Source organism: Anarhichas minor, unplaced genomic scaffold (assembly GCF_050575085.1).
Source record: "Anarhichas minor isolate MPS153535 unplaced genomic scaffold, ASM5057508v1 ptg000004l, whole genome shotgun sequence".
In the NCBI taxonomy this organism is placed as follows: Eukaryota; Metazoa; Chordata; class Actinopteri; order Perciformes; family Anarhichadidae; genus Anarhichas; species Anarhichas minor.
In genome coordinates, this window is record NW_027466450.1 from 11,369,348 (window position 1) to 11,386,279 (window position 16,932).

At 41.3% G+C, this 16,932-nt stretch overlaps 1 protein-coding gene across 2 annotated transcripts; it reads right to left on the minus strand.

Annotated features, from left to right (window-relative positions):
- Positions 1–1,366: 1,366 nt before the first annotated feature.
- On the minus strand, positions 1,367–15,594 carry agpat3 (1-acylglycerol-3-phosphate O-acyltransferase 3). 2 transcript variants are annotated; one of them, XM_076109248.1, is made up of 11 exons: positions 15,371–15,594; positions 9,139–9,169; positions 7,912–7,970; positions 7,590–7,820; positions 7,298–7,467; positions 7,055–7,216; positions 5,715–5,868; positions 5,527–5,629; positions 4,455–4,530; positions 4,142–4,340; positions 1,367–3,994 (listed from the first exon to the last, which is right to left on the minus strand). In XM_076109248.1, the coding sequence occupies exons 4-11, from the start codon at positions 7,765–7,767 to the stop codon at positions 3,903–3,905; spliced, it is 1,134 nt and encodes a 377-aa protein (XP_075965363.1). In that variant the 5' UTR covers positions 7,768–7,820; positions 7,912–7,970; positions 9,139–9,169; positions 15,371–15,594; the 3' UTR covers positions 1,367–3,902. The 2 variants fall into 2 exon arrangements, with proteins under 2 accessions (XP_075965363.1, XP_075965357.1); XM_076109242.1 differs by lacking the exon at positions 9,139–9,169.
- Between the last annotated feature and the right edge of the window lie 1,338 nt (positions 15,595–16,932).

The window sequence follows — 16,932 nt, forward strand, 5'->3', positions numbered from 1 at the left end:
GTAACATTTGATCAGTTGAAACTATTCAGTCTAATCCGTTCAAACCACACCCACACAGTCCTGATGAGTTTTTCTACATTAAACTCTTATTACCTAAGGATGTTTTTTTTCTTCTTCAAATTCAGCTTTGATTGTTGCTTATTTGGTCATGAATAGTTGATATTGTACTGAAAAAAAAAAAATCACGACTTGAAACCAAGGTTCGCTGGGCCTTTAAAGAAGACCAATCAAGATGTTTGAACAGTATAGCATTAACAAAAGCAAGAATCACACTTACTCAGCTTCCTTGGAAAGCCTTTTTATTGAGGTTCAAATTCAGAGTTAATGCCACAGCTGTTGCATTGCCAGTCTTCAAAAAGAGTCCCCGAGTTATAATTAACTCGATTCAGTGACTGCGCAATGGTGCACATCATGCAAAAAGTAATTGACTACAGTAAGAAACCATGATTAATTACAAAGTTGGAAAAAAGCTTTGTCAGCATCATCTGTGCATGCCTACAGCGTGCTGTGGCTTTAATTAGAAGAGGAGCACACTGAAGGCAATTCCAGCTCCAAACCTGAAAGGTGAGCCAGTGTCACGTATAACCGTCGCAGATATTTTCGTAAAGTGAACGCCAGCTCATGTTTAAATCTTCTTCTGATGTAGCTTTCCCAACAGTGGAACATTTAGCCTGAACTCGAGGACCGTCATTCAAAAGAACTATTGCAAAAAAAAAAAAAAAAAAAAAAAAAACAGAAGAGCACTGCTGCCATTTCTAAAAGTGACCATAATCATCATTTACATTATGTACATATTTATACATCCTGTCACACGTCCTGTGAATATATATATATATATATATATATATATATATATATATATATATATATATATATATATATATATATATATATATATATATATATATATATATATATATATATATATAAAATGTCAAGACATTTAATATATATATATAAATAAAATGTCAAGACATTTAATTGACGATTGGTTAATGAGTCATTCAAAAAGTCTACGGCTAAAGAACAGCTACGTACATCTCTACAATTTCTAAAAGCGAATGCGACAGTCACCATTAACCTTTTGTACATATTTTCAGTGTACCCCGTCTCATCACACTATCTTAATGGAAAGTTGTGGATGTGTCATCATAAATGACGGAGGATGGCTGTAAATGTGCCTCTGCTGAAAATGGTTCCGTTGATGGATGAGACAAGATGGGAGGAAAAGGTTTGAAGCATGTTTTTTTTGTGTGGATTCAGCTTCTTCTGCCCCCTGGACTCTGAGCTTTAGTCTTTTGTGTCGGACCTACTGCGCTAACAGAAACTCACACGAATACAAATAAGTCAAAAGTGTAAGAGTTGCTGTGAGATTAAATCCTTTAATATTATCAAGTGTTTTTAGTTGAAGAAAAACATAAAAATAGTTTAGAAAACAAAAGTTGACACAAGAAGTGCCACCAACTCAATTATCCTTGATTAAAAAAAAAAAGAAATCATTCAATTGTGTAATTTTGTAGTATTTGATTCCATTGGAGACCTCAGAAAAAAGAAAAAAAAAATACAGCAACCACAAGTTACATTTATATTCCTTCACTGAATAGAAAACATCCAGTGTAAAAAGTGTTCCTAAATACTTTGCTTATTACCATTCTTCTTGCTTCTGAATAAGATTGTTACTGAATGACAGGATGAAGTGCACTGCATTGGTATCTGACCTCTTGAGAGAAAAGACGGCAGGCCAAGATACTAACGCTGTAAACAAATAAGGTAAAGCAAGTCAATGCATCTTCTTGTAAAAAAAACGTGAACAGAGAGCTCTTTGTGCACAAGAGCAGACTTCACCTAGTCTCATTTCTTTTAAATTCTTTATTAACTTTAGAACAAGCTTGCATGGCAACTAATTCCGGCAACTTGCTTGTTATACAGGAGGACACAACAGGGGCTCAGTTAGCGTCTACATTTCCACACAAAATTTAAGCAGCACTGTCTATTAAGGCTTGTATGAAATCGGTCTGGTTTGAGATAAATCCACAGAGAGAGGATGTACATAACACATTGCTGCTGAGGAGGGGAAAAAACTAAATATATGATTAACACGACAGCGAGGGGAGGAGAGAGCAGGACACATGTCCCCTCCACGTCTTGCTACCATTGGTTGCATTTTGGACCAGGAAAACTGGCTTTCAACACTGGAAGAGATGCACTCATGGACTGCAGCGGCCAACGTTCAATTTGTTGCAGTAAAGAACAACCAACTCTGGGATGACCGATTTTAAAAATGGTGAAATGTATGGAGCTGTGCCACAATAACGGCTCGGACATCCAGTGAAACAAAGCTGCCGGCGCAGTGTGTGAGCAGCTTCCCAACAAACCCAACAACTTTCTAGCTTTCCACTTCAATTAAAAATGGCTTTTAATTATTCATTTGCTTTGGAAGAGGGTGACCATTCAAACATAACGCAGAGGTAAAGAGGTGGGTGCTGTTTTAAAGGGGTGGTGAATGAGCAATCCCTTGCCTGAGCAAGCTTGATTTAAGGCAAAGGTTAAAGCATCACGACTGCAGTCTATGTCTGGAAAGAAAAATGATACGCCAACAGCTGCGAGGCTATGTGAAGACAATACATGAGCTTTTTCTGGGATCTGGTTACACTGAGATTCAAACACAAAAGAGCAGAGCAGTGTGCACTGCATTTAAACTGTCAAGCATCAGAGGAGAAGGGGTGGTAAGCTGGGCTTCAGTGTCTGGACCGGGATCGCTGGTTGAATTAACGTCACATTTAGGGTGTCAGAAAAATAATAAATATGTCATCAAATTCCTATTTGTGTAAAGCAAGTGAAAATAGGAATAGAACTGAAAAAAATAAAGTGTCAATGAATGCGTGGGAGTTGGTGCTGCGGACTACAAATGAGACCCGTAGCAGATGGTCGGTGTCCTTGAGGACGGTTTTCACATTCGGAGCCCTTGCTTTAGTTTAGACACCAGCCTCTCCATGCCAAGACGGTGAGGGGTCAGTTCACCAAAATCATGAGATGAAAACCCCCAAAAAAAGATTCTCCCACTTAACCCTTGCGGTATCTAGCCCTGGAGATGATGTGGGATTTGTGTTTCGAGATCTCTGCCCTGAGACTTCTGCTGCTAACCCAACACAGAGGAGGTGGACTGAATGTCAGTGGTTTAAAATGATACACGAATAACTGCAACGTCTATTTCAAGAAAGAATCCTACTTGGACAATCCAATGATGTCAATGTGGTCAGTTTATTATCATCATCATCATATTCTTTTCACAACCGACAAATAGTAACTGCCGAAAGTCTGTAAAAGTTAACACACTGCTGTTAACTTTTACAGCACAGTCAACATTTGTGTTGGAGGAGCAGTGGAAGTGTCAGCGGTGGCTACTTAGGGCACATAAATACAAATCTGCTTGGGTTCAGTGGGCAAAAAAAAAAAAATATATATATATATATATATATGACCACGTCACCACTCCCTAATTGGCTGATGACTCGGACAGGAAGTGGTTGGTAGAGCAGAGCAGGAAACGGGCTGACTAGCTGTCCATGTGACCTCAGACAGGTTAGGAGCTTAAACTCGGGTGTTACGGGGATTTAATGGAACTTGGATGATGTAGGCGGTGGGATTAAGAAAGATGCATCTCCCCCTCCTTACGTTCTGTGTTACATAAGAGCTTGAACCCCAGACCCTCAATGACCTCGCTCTCTCTAGTGCAATTCATATTTCTAACTCTGGTCTCCATCATGTTTTCACTGCTGGGTCTCCTCCCCTGCCTGCCGACTGACTCAACAGTAGGAGGAGAATGGAGTTGGGTAGGGGTGAGATGCCGCAGGTTGACAGAAACGGCTGTACACAGAGGGGGGAGGGGGGGGTGACACAATTTAGTTCTCTTTCTTGGCCTCCGGGTTGCCGTAACTGGAGCCTGTTTTCTTCACCTCGGTGACCCCTATGAGGCGGCGGATAGCCATCGAGGCTGAGGAGGGAGCAAAGAGAGTAAATGAGGACAGAGATTCAAACTTTAAACAAAACTCTGCATTCAGCAATTTTCATTTAATTTCTTTCCCCAGGTACAGTCTAACATCCTCCTGTTACTTTTCATTCTAAAAGGACCCCCACCTACCTATGATGAGGAAAATGATAAAGCCAATGATGAGTAGGGGGGAGCCACTGACGACCACTCCGTAAGCAAAGTTGATGAGGGGCGAAAGCAGCAGGGTAGCCCAAAACATGAAGTTCAGCAGCGTCCATGGCCTGCGATGGGTGGTTATGGTGGGTCCAGGGAACTTGCCTTCCTTTTTGTAGAATTCCTGTAAGGCATCCTGAGCAGGAGAGGAAGAAGAATTGGTTTAGTAACCTCCCTTATACTTATTTTAAAAAGGTATCTGAAAGTGTTCCGAGGTTAATTAGGAGACTACTAGAATTTTAAAGTTTACCTTCTCCTGGTACAGCTTGTGCAGCCAGATTGCACACTCCTTCTCATCAGCTGGTATGTCCTCCACAGGAAACCGCCTGGTTGGGAAAGAGAAAAACAACATTGTCTTATACCTTGAGATCCCTGAAACTACAACGATTAGACACGAGTCACAAGATTCTTTTCCTTTTGACAGTGAGAAATGAGCACATAATGAACAGCTGAGAAATGACTTCCTGATCTATGATGTCATTTAAATGCTCATAGAGCTGAAGGTGAAGGACCTTTAAAAGAATGCCGTGAACTTCAGGTGCACCGACACCTGATGAATCGGATTGGCACACCACACATTTTACTACTTGTAAAGTTGTTTTTCTCCCCCGTTAGAGTTGTTCCGATACCAACACCAGGACAAATAAATGCCTCCGATATAGCCTAAAATGCTGGATCGGGTATTTGCGAGTACGTTCGTCTATGAAACGATCGGATATCACCTCATCATTTAATCCATCAGCTCATTTTCATTACAGAGGAACAACAACACGTGTCACCCGCTACCCGATCTGTACTGCACATGTGCAAACCAGTACTACACACCTGTGGCTAAACACTCTGGTGCACCTCATTTCTACTCTGATAATGCTAACAGCTAACGTACAGAGGTTGCATCGAGTTATATTATGATGCGTTAAAGCTCCACTCAGCAAAAATGTAAAACTTTATCAGGATGTGTTAATTTTATCGAGTAAAGTTTTGTTTTACAACAATCAGTTAATTATACATTTAATAAATTCACACATTATCTATTTATTACATCAGCAAGATTTATTTTAAACATTTTTTGTAACAAATGAAGGCATCCAGCTAACATTTCATGAAAGAGTATAACTCTGAAATCATAATATAATGGACAAGAACATGCAACGTACATTGCAACAGAAAACATTTCATGACAAGAATGTAAATTCACTTGTGGCCTGTTATGATGGTTTCTCACCAGCAGGGGGCTCCCTCACCTAAAACCCTCACACTCTGCACCATAGATCAATACAATAAGTGATGATTCAAAAAGGTAAACGGAGGGTGGAACTCACCTAACACTCAGGTCAGCTTTGTATTTTTTGCCGTTGACGATGCCCAGGAGAGTAGGAGTTTGGTTGTCTTTGAAGTTCAGTGTCACATCGTACACAGCAGTTACTGCAAGAAAGAGAAACAGATTAAGGACAAAGGACTCTTATGTGAACCGAGCATGGTGAACTGTGTGCGTGTTTGTACACCATACCTGTGCCCTTAAGACACTGCAGTGTGGTGGTGAACCCTTTGGTTCGGGGTAGTAGGTGGTATTTGAGCGCGGGCAGGCCTTTACTCTCGGCAACCTGCATGCTGATTTGGTGCTTCTGCTCTGTGAAGCGGGTTCCCTCGCAGTACAGCAGAAACTGTGGAGGGAGAGGAGCTGTGTTAATGCGCACAAGCACATATACATAAAAAAAGAGTCACAAGACTTGAGGTGACCTTTTCCTTTGTCCTCTTATCTCAGTAGGCAGGTGGACTGTTTCGCTCGTTTATCTGAACACATGAAAACTATGTCATCGGCAGTGGCCTAACGCTTGACTTAAGTTAATGAGATCAACTGCTGATCTGCCTAATCTCAGCTGGTGAACTGATTGAGTCAAGGTGAAAATCTGAAGCACACGGAGCTTTACACCTTCGGTAAAGGTGCTCAACAAGCAGCCGGACCTGCTGCCACCGGGTACCAATGTAAGCCACTCGCTTGTTTGAAACAGTGAAGAGAAATTTTGCCCGGGGCTGTTGATGCACAGAGGAAAGTTCAGTTCATGGAGGTTCAGAGAAAAGGAAAAACAGAAACACACACACCATCCTGTTGAGAGCTTTTAAATACAGCTGGTGTACTGTGTGAACATGAAGATACACAAGTAGAGTTCGAGTAGAGAGAACCTGTGTCAAAGGGCAGCGTCTGCATTTCCTCTTATGGAGTATTTTATCCCCATGAATCCTTACGAATTCCAGTCCATCACAACTTGGATCTTATTTTTGTAGTTTTTACTTAATTGTTGTTATTGGTATGAATAACATTGAATTCACCAAGTTAACAGTTTAAAGTATAAACACAAGCCGCCATACAATTAAACAGGTTTTTAATCAACTCTTTGGTCAGTCGGTCAAAATAGTTTGGAAGAAAAAACAAAAAGGCAAACTGTGACATCACACCCAAACTGCTCAATGTAAGACGTTTACTGGCCAAGTTTATGGTTGACCTTTGACCTGCTATACTGGGTGTGTAGATGTGCCCACACAGTTTTCTCTGTGGCCTGAGGAATTATTACTCAACGTACGGGTGTTAACACATTTTATTTCATCTCCAAATAAACTATTTCTTGGCCTGTCGGACTTCTTTTGAGCGATCTCAGCAATAGACTTAGTGAGTGCAATAACCATGAGCAGTAAAAGTGATGCATATGCCACAGAAATGAGACCCAAGTTGTAATTAACCACAATTAAAAATGTACACCACTTTATCCTACATTTTCACATTTCAGTCTACTCAGACTGGGTAAGAGTTGAGTGTGTAGTAGCAGGACAAGGACTCCGACGTGTACCTACCCACATATATTCAGGGTAGTCTTTGAGCTGGCTCAGTCCCTTGAAGACAGTCTTTCGGTCCTCCTCCCACTTTCTTTTGCAGAAGACGATTTCGAGGAAGTACCAGGTCCAGCCAATCAGAGGAACCTTCAGTAGCTCGTGTTTGGCGAGCACTTTTGAGCTCTAGAGAGGGAGGATGGGTAGAATGATGAAGTCCGACTACAACAAATAGTTCACTGGATTAACGTTTGCTTCATCACTAACCCCTAGGATGCCGAATCTTTCGCACATGGTCCAGCCACACAGGAAGTCGATCTCGTAGTTGTGGTTGAGGATGGTGATGACATGCTCTTTGCCGAACTTGTCCACCGTAGCTTGGTCAGTGTATAAGGTGCATTCTGTGCCTGACCACCACTCCAGCAGCATCACCAGCTCTGCGCAGAGACGACAACACACCATGTGCACTGGGACAACACTAGTATACTACCGAGTGTCTTTTAAGTCTTGTATTGCACTAAAGAAAACTACAACGTATAAACATAGGCGTATAACTCACGACTCCAGAGGGAGTAGGCCAGCCGGCAGTTGATTTTACGATAGAGCTGCCTGTTGATCGGCCAGAGGATGCAGGTGAGGAGCTGAATGAAGTTGATGATGAGGCCGCTCACCACGAACACAAAGCCCATCAGCAGCTGCAGGATGAACAGGCTCTTCAGGCAGGCCACCAGAGCCATAGCTGAGGAGCCTGGAGAGCTGAGTAGGCTCCTTTCTATACACTATGACCGACCTGGGAGAGGGCAGAAACAGAAGAATGTGGTCCGTTTACATCTGTTGTTCTGCAGGAAAAACATGCCATCAGTAATTCAAACATGTCTTACCACGGTGGGATCCCTTTTACAAGCCGCGTTTACACGGTCCGTCAGCCAGTATTACAGACCTGAAGGAGACAGAAGAACAGAGGTTGAGCTAACAGTTCATCAAACAGGCGGAATTAACTTTTCAACATGGCTGTGTCAAACAATTCCACATCGGTTTGACGAAGCGCATGGTTACAAAAGGTTAGATTATTAGGGTCTGTATCCATTTTACACACAACCACACATTTCAATACACTATGACTAACAAACTACTCAGATTCAGGTTTTATTTTCAATAGTTCCAATAAAAGTTACAAAAAGTACATGCTAAGGGTGATGTCACAGCTGTAGTTTGGCATATTTGGTCATTACAGCTGGCAGGGACATAACACACTTATAGCCACCTTCATTCTTTCTGTATCACAAAGTGTTTTTGTCTGAAGTTACTATCAATGAGTACTCTCCCATCAGGCCGTCCACAGGCCACCCGGCCATGAATGGACTGTTCCCACATCTGCACTAAAGCCCATTAAAGTGTAGGTCAAGCCAGTTTAAAGCTGTTCTGAGAAACTTTTCTAATCCGAGTTGTCCTGCAGATCTCTGGAGCGGTCTGTGGTAACTCAATCCACCTCTGCCAACTGGGCCGCCACCTGCTTTGTTTTACACTGTAGGTAGCTCCGTTTTATTTAGTGACAGCATCAACATCAGAGCATAAGGCTAAATAGTTAATCAAGCCATTTCACTGTGGTTAAGGAGTGCTCGATTTGATTCGCCAGAACAAGCACTTTCAACGTAAAGCATCCTCGTTCTGTTCATTATGAAAGATAAAACTGATTGATCACACTGTGCGATTAACTATGCAGTACATCACAATATGTACAGTCCCCTGCATTCACTGACAGGACTGTGTCAGCGATTCAGCCAAAAAAAACACTTTGTGTCTGGTGTTTGCTTTTTAGAGCAACAGCCTGCAGGCAGGACAACACGGGAGTGACACAAGTCTCTACCCACAGACAGTCTCGTTCAGAGAGTCTGCAATGACATCGTAGAAATCCAAGATGCCTTACCTCAAGCCTGTATCATTCATTAAAGTACTATAATTAAGCCATGTTGACACAGGGCCAGGTCATTGTGGGCAACTAATGAAGACAACTAGTCTGATTTAGTGCAACCAATCAATCTCAAGACACTGCAACACAACACACAGAATAACAAAGTAGCCGAGGAGTGAAGGAAATTAAATCTCACACGTATTTCCACAGCGCTGCAGCTCGGCCTCCTGGACAAACGAACAGAAAAGTGTTTCTTAATCTCTGCGGTTGGGACACACTGAAGTGTTTCTTAATCTCTGCAGTTGGGACACACTGAAGTGTTGCAACACTCTCACGCGTGCAATCTATCGCCTGATGGATGTGATCAGTCCAAACATCCACAGTTTGTCTCCGATTCGTGTTACAGATACGACCTTTGTTCCTACTGGGGGAGAGCGGCTTCAAGGGGTAAAGTCACACTAGTGTAGATTTATCCCGGGGCTCCTGGAACATATTTAGAAGAGTGGCAACGCTACAACACTGAAGAATCAAAGAGGGGAGTGGGTTGTAAATACAAAATGCAACAACGCATACATGCGATTGTGTTTCAGTCAGCTTGACAACGATGAACAGAAGTCAGTAAATGCACTAGTTGGGGAAATGTTGCAACTTGCTAAGGAAAAGATTCAATTTGGTGTCGTTTGGCCACCAGCAGCTAACAGAGAAGTTCCCCGACAAGCAGTTACTCTGCGTGAGTGCTTAGAGAGACACATTTCCAAACATAACATGAACTTTGTTCTCACTTTCTCTTCTAGTTGGTCTCTGTACATGGAGTCATAAAAGTCGGAACAAGCACATTTTCACTTCGAGCTGAAATAGAGGCCATAATTCAAAGTGCCTCTTACCACTGAATTTGTGCGCATTCACGCCACCTCCGAAAATAACTTTGCAAAATGAAACTAGCCTTCAGCACATTTGCCTTGAGAATTATGGTTAAAGGGCAAAACAAGGTGTCAGGGAAATGTTAGTCCAACAAAGTTAAACACATTTTTTTTTCATGAGTTGTACATTGTTTGGTTATATTTTAATGATAAATCATGATTCGATCATACGAGTAATCAGTAGAGACGGCCCTACGTCCATTCACATTTCGTGTTTTGTCTTTTTTGCCTGCATCATTGTACAAAGAGCGATTCGGGAGCGACAACGTGGCAACGCTGCAAACTTTACAAACAGAGTCTCGTCTCAAAACCACAAAACTAGTATTACCTGTGATGGAAGGTGAGAAAAGCAAACAGAAACGGGAAGCGGTGCGAAGGCGGACAGCGCAAGTGTTTGTTGGCTGCTCTAACATTCTCAGGTACGGTGTTGACTGTCAGCAAAGTAAATTACTTTCGAATCTCCTCTACCGTCAGTGTTCAGCTGACAGCAGCCCAGCAGACGCTCTGGGTCGTTAAGATTAAATGAAGTATGTGCAGCTGGACGCAGACTTTTACTTTCTCTGAACATCTATAAAATAGGAAAATGCATGAAACAATGAACCACATGAAATGAAGGCGACCCTCCGACGCTTAAGAGCAGACCGAGTCTCCTAATCCAGGGACAGCCCTCATACATTCATTTAAGAGAGTCTATTGTTGGCGTTTCACACCAAAATGGATTAAAAAAAAGAAACTGGTGAAACTATAATGCTTGGGTAGAAAAAAAACTTAACATTTACAATTATCATAGTTAAACTTTGTTTAAAGTATTGAGGGTTTGCCTTTTATTGTGAATCTGACTGAATGTATTTGGGGTGTCTGTCCACCATTAATGTTATGTTTTAGTTTGAAAAATGTCATTTTGAAAACAAAGAAATCCGATGCTTAGGCCTGGATCAGTGCTCCATTTCAGATATTCAGGTTAGTAGTTTGGATAAGAGTAGACGGTAAAAACCCACTTTGGTAAAGAAGATATTCACATTAAGCCCAATCAGAATATCACCACAACTGAGCTTAAAACAATAATGACTTCATCGTTCACACTAGTCAAACACATCAACATTTCTCTGTGGTTGAACCAAATGTCAGGTGTTCTCTTGTTAAGACCATATTTTGTTTGCATTGGGGGTTTCGAGGACCTCATAACAACAGAAGTATTAAATGACATTCAAAGAAACAAACATTTGGTTCGACCATAGAAACCAGCCAGCGGAGATCCACCTCGCTGTGGATCCAGGCCCACCTGTAACCACACAAAGATTAGAGACGCTGACTGGGTTAAAGCTGCTTAAGGCCGGACAGACGCTTCTGCTCCAAAGGACTGCTGAAATGTACATACAACAAAAACTTTAGCCTGATCCTGGCAGGCACTGCACCCTTGTCAAGTCATTTTAATTCTAAAAACTGAATTTGGCTCGCAAAGGTCTGCACACGGTTAAGCCCTGGAGTGCCATGCTGACTTCCATCTCTGTCACAACTTCTAGTAAAACTGGTCGGGCCTGTCCCAGACAAACAAACCACCTCTCTCGACTTACCAGTAGACATAGTAGGCCATTGCCATGACCACCAATGCCCCACAAATCCCAGTGAAGATCATCACAGCGCTCTGGTTCAGCATTCTGGCTCCTGGTATTTCACCAAATCAAAGCCAGAATAGTAAAAAAGAACATAAAGAAGCGCAGCGGATAGTCACAGGCTGCACTGCTTCATCGCCATGATAATCCCACAGAAGGAGAGAAGAGAGGGGGATTATGATGATGACGGCAAGAACACAGATCCTGCTGGAGGAGCCGACTATTCGGCAGAAGCGTCTCAGAGTTTCATGCAACGAGGAGATTTACCAATAAGAATGGATCTTATTGAGCGAGGGCAAAAAAAACAAAACAAAAAAAACAAAAAAAAAAAAACAGCCCAGGAAGACAGAGAGGGCTCACTTCGGTAGCAGGGAGACACATGTACTGTAAGCAGCGACTTACATGCATCCCATCCTCTAATCCAATAGATCAGATTAGGGCTGATTAGCAGGCTATGGGCACCCTGGTTATGTCACATTTCATTAAAATTAACAAAGAAGAAGAGAGGGCTCTCCACAACCACGGTAGAGTTAGCAGAAGGGCATCTGTTACGCTAGCTAGAGGAACCAATCATGTAGAAGTTCTCACCTCGTCTCGCCATTGGCCACCTGTTAGTGACACCTAGCATTAGGCAGGATACCTTTGGGTCAATCGTTTCCTTAAACAACCTCTTTGTGTGTGTTGCCGAGCCGTGCTTCGTTTCTCTCCGGTCAAGTGTAATTGGGGATGAATTAACCAAAAGCCTGGAAATCACTGATGTTGATACGATATCTTCCCTGTCTGTCTGTCTGTCTTCTTGGTAGTACCTTGGGGAGCTGGAAATTATTTACAACAGTATTGCTCAGCCACACGAACATGGCAGACAGGGCTAGTGGGCAAGCTAAAAAAAAAAGCCGTCGGGTTCCCACACAGCGTTAATGTCAAAGGCTGTTCAGACAAGCTGGCAGAGAGAAGCAGAAATGAACTCCAGCGTTTACTGAAGCAAAAAGGTCAAAGGTTAGAGTCCTGAGGCCTTAGCACCAAATATAAACACAATACATTGTGATAGCTTGACAATGAAGGTCATGTATGTTTCACAGTATTAACTGCTCTCAATTCCGTGCATAGCAACACCGTCATGCTGAGCACTCAGTAGCCATGTCAGTCATACAGTTGTTCGTTAGGTCAAGTGTGATATCTCAAAGCCACACCGCTGACTATCACCACAGCCAGAAGTTAGGAGGCGGTACTCTTAGCAAGTGAAAATGCATTTACTTCCTTTGATTGTGAACATGCACACATGGGTCAAAAGCAAAATACTTTGAGGAGGATAAACCAGGAAACATTTAACTTGCTCAGGTTAAATACCAATTTCTTTTGTCAATATAGGATTTCATAGTTCAAAAGATAACCCTAAACTGAAATTAGCACCATCATGGCGAAGTCATTTATTGCAATAATACAAACAACATGCACAATAGATTATATTGACTGTTAATCATTATCAAAATATGCAATTCATTGATCCTAAAATTGTCTTGAGTAGTCGTCTACCATCGTGAACAATCTTTGCATTCACTACAACAATCACTGCGGGTGTAGTTCATTTCTCTCCGCCGTGTAAACCGTGTCCTTGAGCATGCTCAGTGATGCACGTCTGACAAAAAAACGACTCTCTTGAGAACAGAATAATGCAGTCGCAGAGTTGTGTGGAATTCATTTCAAATATACGGCAGTTAATATTGAGGAAATCTACTCAAATGGTCCATGCAAAGCGTCAACAGGACGGTCTCTCAGAAAGGACAGACGGTATTTAACAAATAATGTAAATGGCTGGCTGACATAGAAAGGCCTTGCATCACTTTAACAAGGTTACAACCCTTTCAAAGCTCCCTCTGGACTCTGGAGGTAGCCATAGTAAGAGGTGATGACTGTTAACACTCAAGGATATATAAAAGGTCCTTCTTGCTGTAGTCAGCAAAATAATGAGACTAATGGCAAAAGGAGGAGGGGGGGGGGGGGGTTAATGGGTGAAATCAACTGCTGGAGTATGAACACTGAGTTGAGTGGACATTTAAAGTTACTTTGCAGTCACGAAAATGATTGCAAGGTTAGTAGAACTAATCACTGCTAGTGTGGGATTAGTTTAGGCGTATCCACACAGGTACATCTCAAAGTCCTTCAGGGCAATACTTAATTAGCTGATAAAGAGTTCACTTTACTTCGTGCCAACGTGTCCTCAGACTTTGAAGCAACCGTTTTGAAGTAGATGCTTCAATTTGGCCACTATTGCAACACATGCAAGTGTTGTTATATATAGTACGTCACTTCTGTTCACACTTAGGTTTATGAGGCCACAAATGTTGTAAGACATTGTAATTACACCGTTTGATATTTAGGCTTATGCAGAGTCTTGTCCCCTGCATAAACAGACTTCTAAAATGCTGTGGACTGTGAAGGGATAATCAAAATGAAATAAACTTGACTGTGCTTCTCGTTTACGAGAAACTGAGCAAGCGATAAAGACTTGTGTGCACATAACTTCAAATAAGAAGCCAATGACTTCTGCAACGTATAGATGTCTGCAGTTTTTTTAATTTACATCATAGTCATACGTAATGTTTTTTACAGGTTTTATCTGATTAATTGAGCACTGGCTAGTGGGATAAAAATGTTATGACCACCAGTACTGGAAAGATTAGATCCTCTCGATCCTCCGGTCGATTCTCTCAACAGAAAATGAACAGATTGCAATTTAGATAAGTAGCCATTTGTCATAGTCATTCATCAGATTACCGAAAAATGATACACACGCCTTACAAATTAACTATTCATTTATAACAATAATCATTCATCACTAGCATAGCCACACACTAAAGCAGTCCACGCGTCTGTCAAGTTGTGTTGCATGCAGCGTGGAACCAATGAGTAAATATACATATTACCATTAAATATTCATAAGACAAATGCTGCATCAATGGACTAACCATAGAAGTCTAATTTAACTAGGCGCTACAGTAGTGTGACAACACAGCTGCCTCTTGCACAAAGAAAGCATGAACAGTCAGAGCACTTTTATGATCCTAGTAGCATAAGTTAAACCCCAAAATAAACGGTAACATTACTTGCCGGTCACACACACGTTGCTTAAAGTTAAGGTTAAAGTTGAACTGGTGAGAGAGTCGCAGACTGGACTGAACTCCAGTAACCTTACGTCTGATGTTGTGGTTCGACCTCGTTACGCAGGTCAAACCCCAACATGACGTACAGCAATGGGCACAATGTCAAGTGTCATGGTGTGTTTTTTAAAACGATATTTTGTTATCTACGTTACTCCGACATGTCACACTGTGTGCTACTTCCGTCCACAAACGTGTTTCGTCTTAGATGTGCTGCTCTTTGGCCCCCGAAATAAAATGCACTAGTGCAGCAAGGCTAGCTTAAAAAAAAAAAAAAAAAGAGAAGAAGAAGAAGCTAAATTAAACTAGCCAGCAGGTCCTTTCTGTCCAACCAACACATGTTATGACTGCGGCCGTACATTAAGCTAGCTGCGCGGTGGAGTCAAAGTTGCTAAAACACAGATCAAGCCACGTCTTTACATTTTAAAATAAAATAATCCGGTCCGTGAAGTTACCGCTAGCTGACAGAGAGAAGCCTTCAGCTGACGTTAAGTGTGCAGCACAAGGACGGAAGTGCGCTGCTAACGGGCTAGCATGCTACATTAACACATTCAGGGTAGCTAAAGTATCAAGTATATTTTGGGATGATTATGCAGACGAATATTTAGACATGCCATAGCTAATGAGAGCCAACACATTCATATACATTATCCGCCGTTAGACAAGTGACCTGTGTCACTTTATGCTATGCTAACGCTAGCAGTCAGTGTCAGTAACGATACTCTGTAACGGCTTACCTGGGAATTATTCACTTGGGAGTCGGTAGATTTTCTTGTACTTTTGTCGCTGCTTCCTTGGCTTCAGGTGCGTAAAAATAACTCGGTTGTAAAGAGTTCTTATTACTTAGGAGGTTTTCCTCAAACGCAATAAAAAACGACTTACGGTTAATGCGATTTGCAAGAGCGCTATTGTTTGTCTGTCAAAGCCCCACGTTTCCTCAACGCTCATCTGAAGGTGGCTGCATGTCCTACATCCGGTCCGGCCCCCTATTTATCTTCACAATTAAATTAAATACGCAATCTTTTTTTTAAATAACGGGCCTATGCAACCCAATATAGACCAGTTCAAGGACAGGTAAAAGCAGTTGCATAGTACAAGTATATTTAGTGAAATGACCTGTGTATTTTTCTCGTATATTACTGATTACATCAGTTTATATACATCAGGCTATTGCTTGAACAATTGAAAATGTATTGCATGTTTAAATTTGATGTTATAAGTATTCCTTCGTCTCAGAAAGATAAATTTAAACTCCAGTATCCAAAACATAAATAAAGAAATATTGCAACATCTTAAACATGATAGCCTAAATTGGATATATAGGATTTTGACGGTGCATGTGTAATACTGCATAAGGAATTCACTTTTTACCAGATATTTTACCAACAAATTTCAATCTTACACAGCCAATAATGTGTCACTAAAGTCATATTATTCCCTGCATAGATGTGCATGTCTGATCAACTTTAGACCTCTTTAGCCCTCTGCTGGTGTTTTTGCACAGCTGCAATAAACATTGGAAGGGAAAGTCATAATGTCTCAAACATGAACCAGTCACTACAATAAATTCATCCTTTCACTTTCACAACGAAACTGGGAGTTTATCATTCAGTTTACATTGTAGATAATGCACACACATAATGCGTCCTTCTAAATGTGCTTACTGCATTCAGGTTGCAGTTGAGCAGACATAATGGCCTGCCTGGTTATTTGGGTTAATGCTGGCTATTCATACTGTGGGGTGGATTAGTGCTGACAACACAGAGCATCAGCTGGCCCTAATCACACAATATAATAAGCACCTGGGAGCTGACTTGTTTGCCTTTCGTCTTTGTGTCTTGCTCTTATTTCCTTACCCTTTCAAATTAAAGCACCTAATCTGATTTCTCCTTTCATCCTTTACATGCTGATCAAATGCAATCATACCAGTTTTAAATAGATCATTAGCATGTATTTTAAACAACTTTTTAAATGAGACACTTTAGACTTTTTTCTTAAGTAAAAGTTAGTCATAATGTAAGTTTAAATGTATCAAAGTATTCAAGTGAACAACGTGTCACTTTACATCTGTTGTGTATATTTTTACAAATAGCATGTTTATTTTCTTTTGATCCGAGACATTCCCTCTCATCATTACCCATATTCAACCTGAACTTCATTTGGGAATTATAGGTCGTGTTTAGCATTTATGAAAGGAATAAAAAAGTTCTTTTTAAAATTCCCTCCCTCATGTGAACACCTTGTAGAAAAGTGTCTTTAATGTGCTTTTACCCAGTTAATAGATTAAAACCGTATCAGG